Here is a 19,395-nt window from a genome sequence, read left to right on the forward strand (position 1 = left end):
TTGACTTTTAAAAATATGATGTATCCTTAATGGTGTCTGTTGTGCTATTGTGCATTTGCACTGTATCAATGTCAAAAACAACTGTTGCCGAAAAATGTAACGTATGAACAAAGAGTGCAAAAATGTGACATGTGCCTGTGTTGTGTATTCTTTCTTTTTTTTTGTCTCCGCTTCAACATCTTACTACCTAATCCTTTGGTCGGTGCGGTACCCGAAAAGCCATTTTAGTCAGCAATAATTAGAAAGGCCTGAGGGTGATTATCTCTCCCAGATATCCAGTATATCTGTCAAACTTGATTCAGTGGATCTTATGGAGCGGTAATCACAACCAGTTAAGTTGTGTACCTATGAGCTCTTAAGCATATCAAGGATTCCACCTTCTGGTTTCACCTCGGCATCTAAAGTCAATGTTTGTCAACGCTGCATAAAGGTGGCTGGTGGAAGGTATTAACAGCATACATGAGTAATGTAGCTAATTGGCTCTCACAGCTAACTACTATGCATTCAAAAGTGTCCACAGCCACCGTACAAGACCGCCCCCTAGAGGTGCAACTCTGCAATAACACTTATTCAGTGAGACTACGTTTGTAAAAGAAGAAAAAAAGGTTAAATCTTTAACAACTTATTTTTGGTAACTTGATCACCTAACATACTTTGTCATTCTTTCCTTTCATTAATTGTTGGAGATGCTCATAAGCGCACCCTAAATATTACAATAGAGACTCACCTTGGAGGGAAAACTGATTCTGAAGTAAAGAAAATGTCCCACTTCGTACTAAGTTAGTAATGTCAAATATTTGTGGCATACGAGATAAACATAAAAGAGTGAGTTTATCCCAGCTCGATGTGTTCCTTTGATAAGTCGACCATTGTTTATTTAAGGTACATAAAAAAACATGGTGGCCAGACGTGACCGTGTCCTCTCGCCTCCTGTGGGACAACAAATATGTCATTTCTATTAAAACTGTTATTTATTACGCAGCAGACATATTTTTTTTCTTTTTCGGCTGGATTAAGAAATCTGATAATGTCTTTAAAAGCTGCAATAAGTGCTGAAAACGAAGTTTTTAATGGAATAAACTGGTTTCGTTAGCTAACATCATCTGTTACCAACGTTAGCTAACTGGTAACTGACTTTTAGCCTCTCCTGTCACTACAGATGCAATTAGATATGAAATAAACTTTTTAAATACTTTTAAATATATAAACAACTGCAAGTCCCGGATATAGCTAATGCTGAGTGTGAGGCGCCAATGTAGCGAACAACATGAGATGAGCCCAATAGGACATTTACATAATGTCTATGAAATACCATAGATGCTACCACTGCACTTTTAATATCATTAACTTTCTTTTAATATCATTAACTATCCTTAATGTATATTATTATATTAGACAATTACACACAATAAGCAATTTCATGGAAATGTAAAAGTTGAATGAATCCCTACCACTGCTACACCAGTAGCAGCTGATTTGGCATGAAGTGGTTCTCCTTGTACACTACCGCCATCTGCTGGAACAAAATGGACATGACAGACACGTCCTCCCAGTCTTCCCAGTCTTTTTTACCTCAACATTCTTTGTCAACTCCAGTTGGAATAACTTTTGAGGGTGAGCCGCCATAATTCTCACCTCGTAGCTCCTCTTTGGTGTGTGCAGGACCAAAAGCCACCCATTATGATAACTAATATATCTACTATTTTAATAGCCACATTCAAAATAAACCAGGTGGGTCTTTCTGCCTGAAAGCCCCATTGAACACACTCAAAATTAAATTTGGGCGTGACAATTAATATTAAATGTTATCCATAAGAAGTTTCAGAAAGAAAGAAAAAGTTTTGATTTCTAAATGAATATATCAAATATGGGTTGAAGGTTATGACACAGAAAATACAGAAATACGTTCTTCCGTTCGACTTGATATATTTTTGTCATGGTTTCAAACATTTGAATATGTTTTTTAGGTCGCAACATTAAGTTTGTATTGGCGGTCACTTTAGAGGGAGTTCAGACTTTTTAAAACTCCAAAATGTTCCCTCCAACTTCCCCTTTAGGAGAGAAAACCCCTCCCGAGGGATCCCTCATGTTTTGGGACTTTCCCCTCCTCCCGTGGTGCACCCATAGATTCTGGCTCATGTATCCATATCCAATACATGCATTAGTCCCCACCTCCCCTTTTGATTTCAAATCTGCCCAAATCCTCCAGCTAGAGGGACCGACTACTGACCTGGAGGATCAGAGCAAAGCCTTTGAGTGGGTAGCTAATTCCCTCTTTAGCCCTCATCAGCTGTCCTCCGGGCTAAGATGGAGGCGTGAGCGGTAAAGCAAAGCTCGCCCCATCTGGCAGAAAAGTACAAAATGAGCTAATAGAGAAGGAATGAAACCGCTTTAGTTACTTGTACGCTTTCTGTGAAGAAAGAAAGACACTCGTCCAATCTTCTCCCATTCCTTTTATTACTCGAACATGTATTAAATAACTCTCGGTTCACGTTTTCGGCCTTCTCTGACTGCGTCTCTGCGGTAATCCGTTGGCACGTTCAACCATGACTTTAGTAGAACATTGGGCGAAGAACATGGCGTTTATGAAACTACAATTGTTTCCATACTTTCAACTCTTTGCCAACTTTGCCACTAAATAATCCAGACACTTAATTCGGTGCAGAGAAAATACATCATATGATTTTGAAGCTAATACTTTTTTTAGCTAAGTATGACTTTGAATGCCGAACTTTTACTTGTAACCAAGTATTTTCACACTGTGGGTCATGCAGGTTCACCAGGAAGTCCTTCAGCTCCGACTCCTCCAGTGTGGCCTCCGGCAGGGACCCGCCCGCCGCAGACACCCGAGCATCAGGCTCAGGCTGCAGCCGGGAGCTCCGGTGGCTAGGAGGACCAGAACCAGAACCCAGACTGAGCGCGGCAGACCGTCAGCCCCCTGCTGCCTTATAGGGAGAGGTGTTCCAAAGGGACTCTGGTGCTACCGTGAACACTACCGCTGTTCACAGAAACTGAAAGCTCCTCGTAGTACTTTATTTAAGTAGAAGATCTGAGCACTTCTTTCCGCCACTTGACCGGACACCGCACGATACAGCCAAGAAAGGATTGGATTTCATTCTTTTGTCGATAACAATCCAGTCAGATGTGTTGACCAGATCCCCATCCTTAGGATCAGACCTGATCCCCATCCTTAGGATCAGACCTGATCCCCATCCTTAGGAGAGGCTCGAGAGATCCCTACTAGCAAGTAAGCAGCTTTCAATGTAAAGAAGAAAGACTTTTCTATTATCAGTTTTTAAGGATGTAGAGTGCATTGCATAATACAGAGAGGTATTTCTAATATTTTCTTCCACCCTATTTATACCAGTGAGGTGACAAACACCCCTCTGTATCATACAAATCCAGCACTGTTGTATTAGATCGTAGCGAGGTGTAGCCTTCCCAATTAACCGCAACCATATACAGTATATATATATAATACCGTCTAAAACAATGGCACATGCACAGGAGTTACAAAACGGTGGCCCCTTGAGGCCCCCTCGGTTACTTACGGGGTCCGTGACTCTATTGCCCCCTGTTGCCCCAATCGAGGAGCAATACAAGATAAATTGACACTGTGGCCCAATTCCATCTTTACTTGACTTGGCTTCTGAAGTGCTGCTGTTTGGAGTGGCGCCCTAACCTATCTGTTAGCTCTAATGGAGGCCAATATATAGATAAGTGTGTCTCGCCGGGAAAATCAATATCGATGTGGCCCCTCATGGTTTTTGAGTCAAAGTGCTTTGTTTTCTGCCATTGCCTCGAGAAAAAAAAGAAGAGGCTGTGGGGTCCTTCTATTAACAATTCCCAGTCAACCTTGAGACGGAGTGTCGCAGTCGGAGATAGAAATAGAAATAGGCAGGCGGGGGGCGGTGGTGGAGGGCCGCAGCATCAGTACCGACGCCACCAGAGCGTTAGATTTGGTGGAGGAGCAAAAAGCACCGTCGATGGAGCGAGGGCAAGAGCTCCGAGGAAGAGGGTGATGCGGGGGGGGGGGGGGGGCAGGAGGGGCTCAACGAGACGAAGGCCGCGCTGCGAGTGGCCGAAATAATCTTTCAATTACGAGAAGACGATGTCATTAGAAAAGTGTGGTTTTTTTTTTTTGCAATGAAAAGGAGGTTCGGTGAAGAAGAACAGCACACGTTTAGGAGAGCTCACGGGTTTTAATGCGTCTCGGGGGCGATGCCAAAATGCGTTGCAGTTATTAACAGAGCACCTTTTTTTGGGTTGTTGCTGTGAATATATCTTTTTATTGTTGGGACATAAAAGCAAGCCTCATCTTGCGATTTGTTGTAATTCCAGTTATAGCACATAGCGGCTGAAAAGAACACATAATCAGAGAGTTATAGACAGCGTGAATGAAAACAGAGGGTCGTGTTTTCCAATACCACCATTGTTTTTTTGCTTGTTTAGATATGAAGAATAGGGCAAAGACGTCAGATATAAATCAATAACACGACACCTCCCCTTTCCAAACCAAGCGATCCAATTCAGTCGATCGTCCGTCCAGCTCAGTGTGCCCTCGGCTGCATTTATCAAAGCATAGATATTAATGGAGCTCTGGCACAAGTAAACAAAGATCTTTTGTATTCAAAATAAATATACAACTGGCAAACAATATCACACTTTACATCGTCAGGTTAGTTGTGTGAGCTGTCGCGCTTTCTTTGCTGGTTTTATAAAAGTTGACGTCACACATTTGGTTCGATGAGCTGGTCGACGAGATGAATTTAAATAAAACAAAATGAACGACTAAAACGTGAACTAAAAGTCTTAGTATTTATGCTTTATGCTATGGATAAAAAACAGAAAGCGAGCTGTTTTCTTTCTGGAGATGACTCGTGGTCTACTTGTTCTTTAATTCACTTTCAAAAGTGAGCAATGGGAAGAAATATGACCAGATTTTATTGTTTTTGTTCGCTTTCTTATATTTGCCTTTTCGATTTTTACAACACCAGAAAATATACTTAAGGTCCACTTTGGAACTGTTTAAGAAAGACATACTGTCCGTAGTATACGTATGTATTTTACATTACATAGTTTACGCTATTGTCAGCTACAATATCAGGTAAATAAATGTTAATGCAGGGAAGAGTTTCATTCCAAATTCTGCATTTTGGAAAATTGTTTATCATATAATATATATTTATTTTCCAGGTATTTAACAGTCTATGTGCGTGAACTATAGTTTCCTTTTCCTTTTAGACTTTCTGCACATGCTTTCCGTTTTCATGTTAACTAGCCAGTGTTTGTATTTGTCTGTGTCTAATGACTTGCTGTCACTATAATACGTATGTATTTATTCTGTGTAATGCCTGCAGATACTTGGAATAGCTCGAAATCTACAGATGAGAGTAACAAACCATATATTAGTTTTTACCCCAAAAAATACAACAAATACATTGATGGTCATATGTGAGGTATGTCGTTTTGAAATGAAAACTCTTAATTTACCACTTTGCACACGGGCCAGATGTTACAGTATGTGTGTGTGTGTGTGTGTGTGTGTGTGTGTGTGTGTGTGTTTTAACTGCACAGCTGTGTCGGTCTGAACTGGTGGAGCTCTGGTGTCTTGAAAGACTACATGAGCTCGTCGGAGACGGACTTGAGCGATGGACAGCGGGCTTGCGTGGTCTCCACGGCAACAGCCGACACCATGGAACACTCATACCCTCGGTTGTGTTTGGACAACGTTCCCGACTCATCAGACGCATGGTTGTCACCTTGCAAAAAAAACCAACATAATTTAGGGATTTTATCGCAAAAATATCGCAGTCTAGAAGATTTTATTTCAGTTAGAAGTCAATACTGTGTGCAAAGATGAATGCCAGGGTGTTTCCATTAGTTTCAGGTACCTAGTTCTGAAGAGCAGGAAGGACAGACGGCTCTCCTGGGACAGCCCATGGCCGGGATGACCATTCCTTCCTCACCATTTACTGCCGCCATGTAGAACTGCAGGTTTGTACAGCCATTAGTTTCCGACTCTCGCTCTATGATCCTACACAATATGTCTTCTTGCTCGGTTGATGACGGTCTTACCCGAGCCACGCTGGTCGTGGTGGTCTCCGACACGCTCTCGTCTGTCTCGCTGGTCTCGCTCACGTTGTCCACTGAGGGCTGTTTGTGGAAGAATGTTCTGGTTCTGCACACAGGACAGTGAGAGCAAACATGCCGTATCGTAATGAATTAATAAATCCGAAGTGTCCTCAAACTCACTGAATACCGAGATTAACGTGTAACTTTTACATGCAAATCCATATTAGTCCAGATATGGCTATCAAGTCACGAAGGTGTCGCCTTTATATTCAACTTATGAAATTGAACCGTGCTCTGCATAACCTGTTGGCAGTTTATTGTCCTAAAAAAAAGGTGCAAAAACATGTTGTAAAAAAGAAAAGAAGTCGTTTCGAAAATGCTTCCAGGATATATGACGTCTACCTGACTTGTTGACCCGAGGGGCTAAATTCAGGTGTAAAAATAAACATGCCCAAAGGCCTGTGTGTCTTACGCTTTTGGTGTATTTTGTATTTCTTTGCATGAAAGAGCCTTAAAAGACACCGCATGAGAAGCAAGTTGTGTTTTCGTTAGCCCATATGTACTGTATGATATTGACTGTGTGTGTGTGTGAGTTTGCTGGTTTAGTTTCCTCTTCAAGTGCACTCGCAGTGAAGTGCAGAAGGCAATCTGAGGCAGAGCTATTGGCGGCCATGTAGCGTTTCCTCCGGGGTCATACCTCAGCGGCTCCATTTTGCTGCTGAGAAATGACCTATTTTGATGTGTAATTGCTGTAGAACAAGCTAAACCAAGCATGTCATTGAAAACGTGCCTCGTGCACAAGGGGGGGAAAAAAAAGAAATGTTTGGACGCAGTCGGCGAAGAGGGGAGGGTGGGAGCGGAGGAGGAGGCCTCGGCGGAGAGGGGAGGGTGGGAGCGGAGGAGGAGGCCTCGGCGGAGAGGGGAGGGTGGAGCGGAGGAGGAGGCCTCGGCGGAGAGGGGAGGGTGGGAGCGGAGGAGGAGGCCTCGGCAGAGAGGGGAGGGTGGGTAGGAGGAGGAGGCCTCGGCGGAGAGGGGAGGGTGGAGCGGAGGAGGAGGCCTCGGCGGAGAGGGGAGGGTGGGAGCGGAGGAGGAGGCCTCGGCGGAGAGGGGAGGGTGGAGCGGAGGAGAAGCCTCGGCAGAGAGGAGGGTGGGGCGGAGGAGAAGCCTCGGCAGAGAGGAGGGTGGGGCGGAGGAGGAGGAGGCCGTGCGATGCCATTCGTTCCGCGCGCGCGACCCCCCCCCCTGCCCCGCGCTGTCACGCCGAGACACCGGCATTACACGCCACCCCGGGTTTGATAGACACCTCTAAATGCCGCCAGCTCATTCCTTCTCCTCCCCGGCTGCCCGGTGCCTCCAGTGACCGGAAGACTACACGCAGCACAGCTGACTGCTTAAACTACAACATTATTGTAATGTATCTACCATTGGGGGGGGTGTAGTACTGTAACAGGGCTCTCTTTTAACCATTGGGGGTTCGTTTTGGGGACGTAAGTATCTCATTACTTTGCATAACAATATCATTTGGAGGTAGGATTTGGGGGGGACATTTTATATATGGAATGCAGTTTTTAACAATTTGGTTAGACTGGTCCTAAAGGTTATACTTATAGAACATTTTAGCAGGGGGACATATGTCACATTCTTTGCATTTATCGCTACAAATGAAACATCATATTCTTGTTCTCGGTTAATTAGTCTCCACTCACCAATCCTTTCCTCTGTGGCTCATCTTCCTCCTACCTTCCTTCCTTCCATTCATGCTTTGTTTTGTGTCTTCTCCATCTTTATTTTTCCATTTCAGTTTTCTTTTTCTTTCTCATTTTTTTATACCTACTTTGCTTATTTGTCTTCTACTTTCTTTCTCATCACGCCCTCCCCTCATTCCTCCATTAGGCCTCGCCATTTGCTCCTTTTTTCCCCCCTTCCTCCTTTGACTCTTCACAGAGTTCCACCCAATTGACTCTTCCCTTCTCCTTCTCCTTCTCCTCATCATCTCTCGCTTCATTTTCACAATGCATTTACCACTTCTCCTCCGTGTCCCCTCTCACCCGTAACAGTAGGTGACACAGGCGGCGATGGAGAGCAGGGAAACGAGGGCCACCGTGCAGGCCGCGATGACCACGTTCCTCCTCTTCTCCTCCTCGGCCTGCTGAAGCTCCCACCACTCCAGGTCGCTGAACTGACAACGCTCCCCCATGTAGCCCGAGACACAACTGCAACAGGAGTAAAGTCAAACGCAGCGTGAGTTCATGATCACCATCCATCATTGAGCACGTGACACATCAAACATCCCAGCAACATGTAAACACACCGATTTACAACACGTTATGGAGCGAAGGTTCTGCCGACTGACGAAACGATGAAATTAACAACAAAATACATCTGACAAACTTTGTGTAAGTATAAGTAATATCATACTGAGCGAGGTAAAAAAATGATGTACTCGGATCATAGAAGGGATTTAAATGTCTCCTCCGTTTGAGCTGGGTATAATTATATCATCAGAGATGACATCCACAAGATGTTCCTGCTCATTGTCTTGAAATTAGTTTTATGTAGCACGTGCATAGATATGAAAAGGTCAAATTCTGACTCCTCTGTCACTTGGCCATGAGGTTATGACTATAATAATGGAACAACAGTGACACCTAGTGGTGGTCCGCTGGAGTGAATAACACAAAAGAGAAGACACCAGAAAACCTGTAACATGTGCTGCAGGAGGTACTCGCATACTTTCTAACTATATGAATTGCCACCTTGAAGATAAATACTTATAGATCACCTCAATATACTCATCGTTGCAGTTTGAGTTATCGCATAATTCTCATCTACGTCAGCTCGGGAAAGGGACATTGTCTCTTTGAACACAAGTAAGGGTATTTACTTGCACGCGTAGGACTCCATCTCAGGAAAGTAGAAGCAGACGCCCTGGTACAGACAGTAGGACTCGTGGGAGGACGGGCAACTCTCCACTGAGTTACTGTCGCGGTGCCGGGTGGAGACGTCAGCGGGGCTGCCGGTCGTCACCCACGGCGACGGGGTCTTCAACTCTGAGGAGAGGATTTTGGGGGGGACATAATATCGTTTATATATATATATATATTATTCCATTTTTGATAAAGGTGATCATGTCACATTTCACTCATGATAGCTATGTTACAAGCCCTGCCACTCCCTCTCAACGCTTTAAATAGTGCACCTGTTGTGCGTTCACATTCGATGCCACCAGCACATCGACATGAGCATTCATTCATTTCTTATTCATGAATGTGTATATTTTTGACCTCCTGAATGCTGCGTAGAGACAAAAAAAGCAAACTTGAGGTCATTAAATCTGTATCTTCGCTTCCGGAGCAGCTCTGCCTGTGTGTAATGGGTTTTAAAACTCCTATGCCCAAGTGTACAATTTCCACCCCTCCTGCTGCGAGTGGGATAAAAGCGTCAATTATAATCCCACAAATTGTCCTCGGGATAATGTTACTTTCTCCCTTATAAGACCCAGAATTACTCACCCACACACAGCTGTCCATCACCGGTAAAGCCATCGAGACACAGACAGCTCGGGCTGCCGGCGCGCAGCAGGCACTGTGCGTTGACATCACAGCCCAGGGCGGAGCACACGCTCTGGTCTGACGGAGAAGGGCACATATGGAATCGTACACATTTAGTCGGAAATTAACATCTCGAGTGGGAAGAACGATACCCCCGGACGAGCCGCACCGTTACCTGAAACCATCTTGTCCGTGTAGAGAGTTGGCTCAGAGTCCAGATCGGGCTCCGCTTCATCCGGTGTCTTCAGGGGTGTTTTGTTCTCGGTGAACGTCGAATCGTCGGATTCGCTGCCTCCAGATTCTGCAATAATGAATTCATAGAGTCAACGCGAGGGTCCGTCACTCGGCAGTTTTCTAGCTTTATGCGGAAAGAATTGATGCACTTTAAATACGCGGGCCTAAATGTATGTCACCCGCTGTTCCACTGGAGGAGCCGGCGGGCGGGCAGCTTCTTCCATCGGCTGACAGGACGTGGCCCGACAGGCAGGAGCAGTGGGCGGATCCCAGTTTGCTCTCGCACACCTGGGCGCAATCTCCATTCAGGTGAAGGCAGACGTCGGCCCCTGAAGATGTGGATGCAGAAGGACAATCTGAGACTCAATCAGGACCTCAAATGCTTCAAAACATTCATTTTAAAAATCTGATGAATTGTTTATTCCTATTTTTTTTGTGCATGGCGTTGTAAATACTGACACGTGGCGGAAAAGACGGAGGAGGCGGCAGAATATACTCAATGCACAATCTTCCATCTCGGGATCATCCTTCATTTGCTTTTGCTACATGCCGCCTTTTTTTTTTAATCCTCAGCGTATGATTTCTGAACAAATGAATCTCTTAAAAAGGGAATCCCTCCCCGCACCTGGTTTCGCAAGAGGATGAACCACCACGATGGACGCCGGTTGGACCAAGTCGCCGCGGATGCGCTGCAGTTTTCTCCCGGTCCGCTTGTGAACGCTCCTCAGCTGCTGGTGCTCCCCATCGGACATCCACAACCTGTCCTCAAATACCGCAAGGTCAAAAGGTCGACCTGGAGGAATCGGAAGAGAGAGAGAGAGAGAGAGAGAGAGAGAGAGAGAGAGAGAGAGAGAGAGAGAGAGAGAGAGAGAGAGAGAGAGAGAGAGAGAGAGAGAGAGAGAGAGAGAGAGAGAGAGAGAGAGAGAGAGAGAGAGAGAGAGAGAGAGAGAGAGAGAGAGAGAGAGAGAGAGAGAGAGAGAGAGAGAGAGAGAGAGAGAGAGAGAGAGAGAGAGAGAGAGAGAGAGAGAGAGAGAGAGAGAGAGAGAGAGAGCTGTGATTTGCAAAGGACACGAGTGAAAGAGGGAATTCAACACATTTGATTGCTGGGAACAGATGGATTATTTTCCTTCGTCTTTCGGTCTTAAATTCTTAAATGGATTTTGTTCAGCTGCACTTTACTTTGCCAGGCTCAGTTCTGTTCATGTCGGGCTTGAATTAGCTTCTGCTGGACTCGACTTGAGGTCTTCACGAGAATTCATGCCAAAATCCTAAAAGACCCAGAACTGTGCTCCCCGGAAGCAAACCAGACCCGTCTGTCATTAGAATGCTTGGAACCCCAGACATGTCTGACCCCAAATCCGTCTGGGAGACGCAGACCAATTTCACAGTGGATGAACAAGTTAACCTAAAATTTGACGGTGACGGATGACAAAACGCAATCATATTTGCATTTTTTTTCATATCTTGGCAGAACAAAGATAACTTGGGCTGTTATAATAACTTGGACTATAATAATAATTGCGTATACGCTGGCGTCACTAATTTGCAATCATCTGGGTTCTCAGAGTTTGACCTCTGACCCTTCACAGCCCCGGGACCCAGCTCACAGGTGCTTCTACCATTAAGGCTCAGTCCTGAAGGCAGCGGCTCAGATTTGAGTTTGGCCCGCGGTCTTTTTGCTGCATGTCATCGCCTCTCTCTCTCTCTCTCTCTCTCTCTCTCTCTCGCCTGCGTTTCCTGCCAAAAAATATATAAATCGGGGAACTGAACCTATGCAGGTCTTGGTTTCAGAAAGACCCGTGAAGACCTCTTCTTAGCTCCTCACGACACGCAAAATCTGCCCTGAATTGCAATATTATAATCAAACCTTTTGTCAATAGAGTGCACTTGTATCATGCGTGTGTGTGTGTGTGTGTGTGTGTATGTGTCACACAAGCCTCACCTACTTGGTTCTCTAACAGGACCTGTCGATCTGAGCCATCCAGAGCGGCGGTCTCCACCCGGCCCCTCCTCTGGTCGCACCAGAACAGACGGTCCTCCGTGAAGTCGATGGTCAGGCCGCTCGGTGACACAAGGTCGGTGCTGGCGATGACGGTGCGCTCCTTCCCCTCCAAAGAGGACCTTTCCACGACAGGATGGGCCCCTATGTCAGTCCAGAACAACTTCCTCAAAAAGTAAAGAGAGCATCGTGAATTAATCCCACAGAACCTCCAGGAGTTTTTAATCCCTCTAGACAAGTTTTTCATTTCTGAAACTATCGCACTCATACGGCCACACTCACTTTGCCAAAGGGTGAACCGCGATTCCTCGTGGTCTTTCCAGCCCTTTGCTGACGATGGTTTCTCTGTTCCGCCCAGTTAAGGTACTGCAGTCCACATTGGACCGGCTGCAGGACAAAAGTCAAGCCGAAAAACAAAAAGCATACAAATTCTGACACGGTAATGCAACAGAAAACCAATATTGGATATATTTTTATTGGGGTCTAATACAAAAAACAACTCCTAAAGTGATTTTGTTTTTTGACGTTTTAATAGAAACAAAACGGAAGAATACAATCTAATACAAGCAAAGTATCAAAAGCAAAAAAATAAACATTGAAAATACAAATGATCGAGTTAAAACTTTCATCCTCACACATTTAACCCCACCCACCCTTTATCCGTCCAGTACATCCTGCGGTGGACCCAGTCGATCGCCAGTCCCTCCGGAGAGTCCAAACCATCAGAGACCAGAACGTCCCTCGACCCGCCGTTCAGATCCACCCGCTCGATTGTCTTCCGGCTTGCGCTGGCAAAGTACACCTTCAAAACCACATTCGAGAATATCAAAAAGAAATTCATTCAGCTTTTAAAAATCGATGAGCATAGATGAAAATAGATGCTCCGTATCGCAACGAGTAGAAAATATATTTTTTTCATGAAACAGGCCGTCAAATGACAGTGTCCGTCCACTAGATGTCCCTGGTTGTCTTCACAAAAACCTGGATCTGGTCTTCCTAAGTTACGCTACTCCTGAGGACTTCTGACACCTTAGGGCAGTGGAGTACCAACTGTACTACGATTGCATCTATGAAAAATGTCTGAAAATAAAAGATGTAAGTCGTTTTCATCTTACATTTTTCTGGACAGGGTCATAGTCCAAAGCTATGATCGTTCCCCTCGGATCCTCCACGAGGGTTCGATCCCCGGTGCCTTCAGGATGAATTTCTCGTACGTCCACCAGATTTGCCACGAGTAGATACGGCGGCGGTCCTGAGGAATAGAAACGCATTGTGTTATGATGGGATGTGCTTCAGTTAGATGTAAAACCCGACGGCTTTTTTTTCCATAGCATGACTCACCAGAGGCCATGCAGCGCCTGCCGTCTTGGTGGAGCTGGTAGCCGGGCAGACAACCACAGCGCCGCCCGCTCGGGGCGACGGGAGTACAGAGCTGACTGCAGCCCCCTCTGTCTGCAGACGAGCAGCCTGCAACGGCGACACAGTGTGTTACACACACACACACACACACACACACACTCACATAGAGGCCCCGTTTTCCAACGACATGTTGACGCTTCATAGATCTTATTACTGGAAAAAACGACAATTTGCATGTAGTGTTGGGCGCTGTTTGACTTTGGCTCTAAAACTGGAGCTATGTATTTCATTTTTATTCAGCCCGGTTCAGAAAGGCAACTCTCTTGTTGACAGCGTGTCCACTGGTCGTAGGGGGAGGAAGCGTTACTTATATGCATGCATTATGCATGACTCATCGGCCACAGAATACCACTTGGATTGTAAATCTTTATAATTAAAACTATATCACGTGTATGATATCTGTTCAGCAGTCATGCAAAGCCACCTGAGGACTGCGCCGACTTCTGATCCCTCTCACCTCGGTTTGACCCCTTTTGATTCAACTCTCACCTCCGTTATATTTAGATAACTTACGCTGGAAATAATGCTGTCGCTACAATGTTAGGTCTATAAAAATGACAAAAAATATGAAATATTGTACCGTCGTTGTAATGAGATCAATTCTTAATAATATTATTCTACTATATTTATGTTTTCGACTGTTTATAGTATAAGAAAACAAATTCCTTCTCTATGCATTGAGCTTCAGCATTTAAACTTTCTACAGTGGTGTATTTTTGAACGTATATAACATATAAATATTAATTATATAATATAATAAGATAGACTGTTTTTTATTACTAAATAATTGCATAAAATCCTGAATTTACTGTTAATTTTTTTCGTCTCCGAATAATCTGTGAGGTGGTCCTTACCAGTACAGGCTTGTCCATCCTCCTGCAGTGAAGATCCCTCAGGACACACACAGACAGCACCCTTGTCCGTTATCAGGCACCCATGGACGCACTTCCTGGTCGTATTGCCTTCGCATGGTACGATTTCTGATCGGGGGAAAAGAAAATCAATATCTTAAAAATGGTTTCATTTTTCACGGTAACAATAATGGTACAAATGGGATCTAAATTAAAGCCGAGCGAGTTCAAATCGGAGACACGTCGGAAAACGGTGAACACGAGCTAAAGGATTTGCTGTGATGCAACTGATTATTTACGGGCCATGTTGCAACATCAAAAGGGATCTCCAGGTTATTCGGAGGCTCGGCGTGTTGTCGAATCTCACAGCCGGACGGCCCACAAGCTTCTTAGTAAAATCCCTTCATGAAGTCAGCCCTCACCCAATCGAAACAGGTGAACGTGTGATGAGAATGCAGTCAAACAGTGAGGCCGATGTGATGTTAGCTCACACGAGCGTGGTACCTTCTGTGGCCGTGATGTCGGGGGCCGTACAGATATGAATCTGATGTGAAATAGTTACAGTATCTCTGCGTCTGACTAGTAACTTCTCCCTCGTGGTCATACGGGTAGAAAAAAAAAAAGAGAAAATAAATGTTCTCGCCTTCCAGCTTCTTGATGTTTTGTGCTACGCTTTTTTTAATACTTAATTAATTGAATAAACGATGAGCAAACATGCAGAAAGGGAGTGTTCTATATATGAAAATGAAGAAGAACATTTTTTTTAATGATAAAAAGAAGTAAGCGGCCCGGCTATATACCGTGCCACGTAATCTCTGTCGTCGGCTGTATTGTCTAGCCGGCCACTTGTCTTCTTCTGGACCTTGGCAAAGGTTGTCTGCTAAACGGCTTAGAGTGGACAAAGCTGCTGACCAGATATGTTCCCATTGCAAATGTCACCTCTTCATCTAATCTCATCGTGAATGTAAACCTCCCCAGTTCTGTTGGCCTCGTTATGCTGCGAGATTAGAAGAGAAGAGAATGTCCACAATGTGTGAAGTGAGTTAGGCGCTGTGTAGACTGTGGGTTTTTAAGGTAAGACCAAAAAGTAGAACAATTGTCACCAAATCCTTGACAAAATGAATTGCTATATTGCCAGTTCATGTCACTAAATTAAGATTGTTTGTGCCAGAGCATTCGATTGTCTGAGGTATCTGTTCACTAAAAATAATCTGTTGATTCTGTTGCTATTCACGAAAGAAATAATCTGTTGATCCTGTTGCTATTCACGAAAAAAATTATCTGTTGATTCTGCTCCGACTTCAGACAACAGAGCTGCATTATGGCCGACAGAGGAATGACCAAACACCAGCTGAGGTGGAACATCTATATGGAATATCTGGATTAGTAAAACCATCAGAATGTCTCCGAACTCTGACCTCCTTTTTTATACTAGAGAGCCGGCTGCTGTCTGATTTATAATAAAAAAAGATTGCCAACAAACATATTGGTTTAATCCTAAATCCTAAAACTAAATACATTTAGTAACTTGCATATGACATCGACCTGACACAGCCTCTCAGTCTGAGCAGAACCAGACCTTTACTGACAAAGTGTCACTGTTTTGACCCAAATAACTTGACACACAATTGACAGCTCGCATATGTCTAGTCCAGTATGCTTAGCATATGACCCAGCCTTTTTATTGGCTCCGGGGGGGGGGGGGGGGGTCAAAGTCGTGTCTGGGGGACAAATGCCACCTTTCAAAGAGGTTCGGATCCGAAACCATTTCATTGAAACATAATTCTGTACAACTAGCACAGAAGTACTCAGAAACTCAGATTTTACTTTACCAATTTACGATGCAGTCCTGCTTCAAATATCACTTGACATGGATTCACATAAAGGACAAAACTGCTTTGTGGTATTTTATTGAATACTACATGAGTGCCTGTTTCAGACGGTTTTATAGAGTGGGGGTGTCAATACTATCAAGGAGTATATTTGCAATTTCTTAAAGCCTCAAGTGCCAAAGTCTTTTGTAACCAGTATCAAAAGTAAAGTGTTTTAGTAAATTAGAATATATGAAACAGGATTTAAATGAGTTACCATCATAACAATAACACAGACACTTCCACTATACCTCCACATGTCTTCCTGTCCGGGAGGAGGGCATACCCTTTAGGGCAGGTACAGAAATAGGAGCCGGGGATGTTTTCACAACCCAGAGAGCAGCCGTGGTTCCAGTGGGCACATTCATTCACATCTACGGCGAACACAGACAGATATAGCGATGTCAATTTATTTTCATGAAGCTCTTATTTAAATGCATTGCCACCCGGCAGTAGGAGTATATGTTTATGATGGGCAATGGACGGCAACTTGTGAGATTTCCATCTTTGGTAACGGGCAGTCATCGCTCGTTTCTCTACTAACACATCTTTCCTTGATGGAATGTTTATTTCATTGATTCAATGGGATGGATACCAACCTTCGCAATAAGTGCCTTGCTTACTGAGAGCGAAGCCTTCACTGCATTGGCACGCCGCCTGCTCGGCCAGACCGGAACACACATTCACGCACTTTCCACTCTGTTCGTCACAACCTGTTTGAAAAGGGCCAACGGTCATGCAATACTGACCCGTTATCATTTGAGACACGCCTAAAGTAAATGTAAATACACGGGATGACAATAGAGAGTCGCTACAGAGCAATTTTAAATGTCAAAGTTCAGCTGTAACCTGGAACAGATGATTGGGAGTCTGCCATTGGCTGGTTGAGGGGATGTACCACCTTGATATTAACTGGGGGTTTTGCCATTTGTTTTATGTTAACAATCAGTGGCTCTCCACCAGCGTACTTGTTTACTTGTTTTATAACCCGAGATGCTGCATCAGTGTAGTACAAGTGCTCCAGGAAAACTGATATCCCCGGTGACTGAGACCTGACCAAAGGAGACAAAAACAAACAAGTTTTTTTTATCCCCGCGTGCGAAGAAAAACGTCACGATAAATAAATAACTGGGACCACAACCATCTGCTCACCAAAGTGGCCGATCCATGATGTGCAGGATGTTGCCGTTGTAATCGCAAGAGGCAATGGCACCCTCTCCTTGGAGACCAAACTGAACCCAGAACAGTCTGTTGTCCTCTCGGTCAATTGACAGGGCTTCCAGTTGTCCGGCCATCTTAATGAGTGTCGTTTTCATCTGTCCTGTCACATCGGACCGCTGGATACTGGGGGTCGTCCCGCCAGACAGCCAAAAAAGAAACCTGCAAAATATTAGTTTTGAACTGAGAAAGGTCTTTGATGATAAGCATTGCCAAATTTCTCCTTTTAAAAAAAAAAAAAATATTTGGCAAATTATTTTATAGTTCTTGTTTTGTTACATCGTGGCTATAAAGATATGATATGGCTAAATACCTTCACACCTGTTCTGGCACCTCTCCAACACCCTCATACGAATACTATCAGGAATGCCCCCAAATCAGTGGCTTTGTAATCGTTCTGCCTCGTCGTCATATTATAGTCATGTTTAATACATTCCAAAAACACCCCAAAGACATGTAAGTTAAAGACTAAACGTGCTCTTGGCATTTTATTTCTCGGAGAAATATTTCAAATGTTAATATAAATCCGTCGCCGACATTATTCACTTTTATCCACTCGGGGGCATGGATATAGACAGCGCAGTGTGTGTGTGGGGGGGGGGGGTGGCGGGGGGGGGGGGGGGGGGGGGGGGACAGGCTGGGAGAATGAGATTGCTTCTCAGGATTATGCCTGAATCCATAGACCTCACATTAAACAGAAAATTGTGATATTCGCTATATAACGCCCTGGAAAAGGCAAACCCATCTCCATCGTAGTTTTCATTTTTGGGGGGTGAAATAGCGAAAAACAAAAAGACATGCTTATGCTTTGTCGTCAAAAAACTATGAAAAAACAACTATGATATGATATATGCACTGATGATTACTTGGTAGTATGTATGTTGACGTTGTCTACTGTTACATGAGAAACAAGTGCCATCGTGAGAGAGTGGATTACCTGCTAGTGGGGTCAACGTTTACAGAATGTGGTTGGGTCAAGTGTCTTAAAAGAGTCCTTTCATTTTTCCCATTTATATCCATTGTCTTGATTTTTCCCTTTTCTCCACTCGTCCAATAGACACGGTTCCAAATCCAGTCCACTGCGAGGCCCGAGATATGTTTGTCAGATGAGTACAGTTTCTGGAAAACAGACGTTGCAATTAAAATTGTCCTCGTCCAGTCAAAGACGAATGCATAATTGTTGTATATCAAGAAAAGAAGGAGTTTGAGTTTTGGTAGTTAAGCCTATATATCCTATATATTTGTTAACACTGTTCCTTAACCGCCATAGTGATGCGTCGGATGACTAGGGACTGGAATCTAAGTTCTCTCCTCAACTTTATAGCCGTTACATAATCACCTGTCTGTGAGCTCCTCTCACGGACGCCTTGTAGATGACCCCCGTGTGTTTGTCAGCCCAGTAGACTCTCTCCTCTCTGAAATGAAAGTCCAGCAGCATGGAGCTTCCCACTCCAGCCACGAGTCTTCTCTGGTTCTTCCCATCGAGGTCCATCCGATGAATAGCTTTCCCGTGGCCAAATATCAGGAATGGCTGTGAGGCTTGACGAGATATAGAACATCACATGTCTGTCATTTGATCTTATGAATTTCTTAAGGCCTTAAAAACGCGCCCGTACTTCCAAAGCTTCATAATTGTAGACCGACGTACTTCAGTATTTGTACTTTTTACTCGACTACATTTGTTTATACTGAGTATATGTATCCAGTTAATGCATTAAAAAATAATTAATTTACCGTAAATTAAACGATCCAACGTTATTAAAAAAAGGCAAGGCGATGTAGCATTTTCTATTGGTAAAATGTGTTAAGATAAAGCCAGACTTTAAAAATGATCATTTATTTAAGGCACTAGCGGGTTAAATTGACCCCAATAAAGAATACAGTCATCTATGAGCCCTTCAGTTTGCGTTTTCAATATTAATCTGCCACTCCAATAGAGTTGCTCCATAAGTCATCGGCTAACCTTCACTATGGACAAGAGAAAGAGATTTATGAATGTACATCAGGTATTAGACCCTTTTAATGCTTTAAGTGAACAAGAGTCTGGAGCTCATCATACAACCCTGGGTTATGACTCAATACATTCATATAATGGGTACATTTGACCCGTTTTAGGTATACAGACCCTGGCGGTTTATTAACTAAACATATTCCAGGGACAGGAAGGTAACCATGGC

At 44.1% G+C, this 19,395-nt stretch overlaps 1 protein-coding gene across 1 annotated transcript; it reads right to left on the reverse strand.

The window, feature by feature from the left end:
* Positions 1-5,619: 5,619 nt before the first annotated feature.
* On the reverse strand, positions 5,620-18,746 carry egf (epidermal growth factor). Its single transcript, XM_034543001.1, has 21 exons — positions 18,558-18,746; positions 18,156-18,337; positions 17,153-17,380; positions 16,850-17,052; positions 16,600-16,713; positions 16,252-16,374; positions 14,133-14,258; positions 13,201-13,326; positions 12,975-13,111; positions 12,513-12,661; positions 12,142-12,246; positions 11,803-12,026; positions 10,486-10,653; positions 10,040-10,189; positions 9,802-9,927; positions 9,588-9,704; positions 8,960-9,125; positions 8,124-8,288; positions 6,079-6,181; positions 5,895-5,991; positions 5,620-5,762 (listed from the first exon to the last, which is right to left on the reverse strand). Exons 1-21 carry the CDS (start codon positions 18,708-18,710, stop codon positions 5,620-5,622), a joined length of 3,105 nt encoding a protein of 1,034 aa, XP_034398892.1. The 5' UTR covers positions 18,711-18,746.
* Between the last annotated feature and the right edge of the window lie 649 nt (positions 18,747-19,395).

The sequence above is a fragment of the Cyclopterus lumpus genome, chromosome 10 (genome assembly GCF_009769545.1).
Source record: "Cyclopterus lumpus isolate fCycLum1 chromosome 10, fCycLum1.pri, whole genome shotgun sequence".
Taxonomy (NCBI): Eukaryota; Metazoa; Chordata; class Actinopteri; order Perciformes; family Cyclopteridae; genus Cyclopterus; species Cyclopterus lumpus.

Excerpts from the sequence above, each read along its gene's own strand:
- egf (XM_034543001.1), bottom strand. The coding sequence starts at position 18,710 with ATGGACCTCGATGGGAAGAACCAGAGAAGACTCGTGGCTGGAGTGGGA. Across the intron at positions 16,714-16,849 it reads CTCCCAATCATCTGTTCCAG|GTTGTGACGAACAGAGTGGA; the intron begins GTTACAGCTGAA and ends CTTTTCAAACAG. Across the intron at positions 10,654-11,802 it reads CCTGTTAGAGAACCAAGTAG|GTCGACCTTTTGACCTTGCG; the intron begins GTGAGGCTTGTG and ends CGATTCCTCCAG.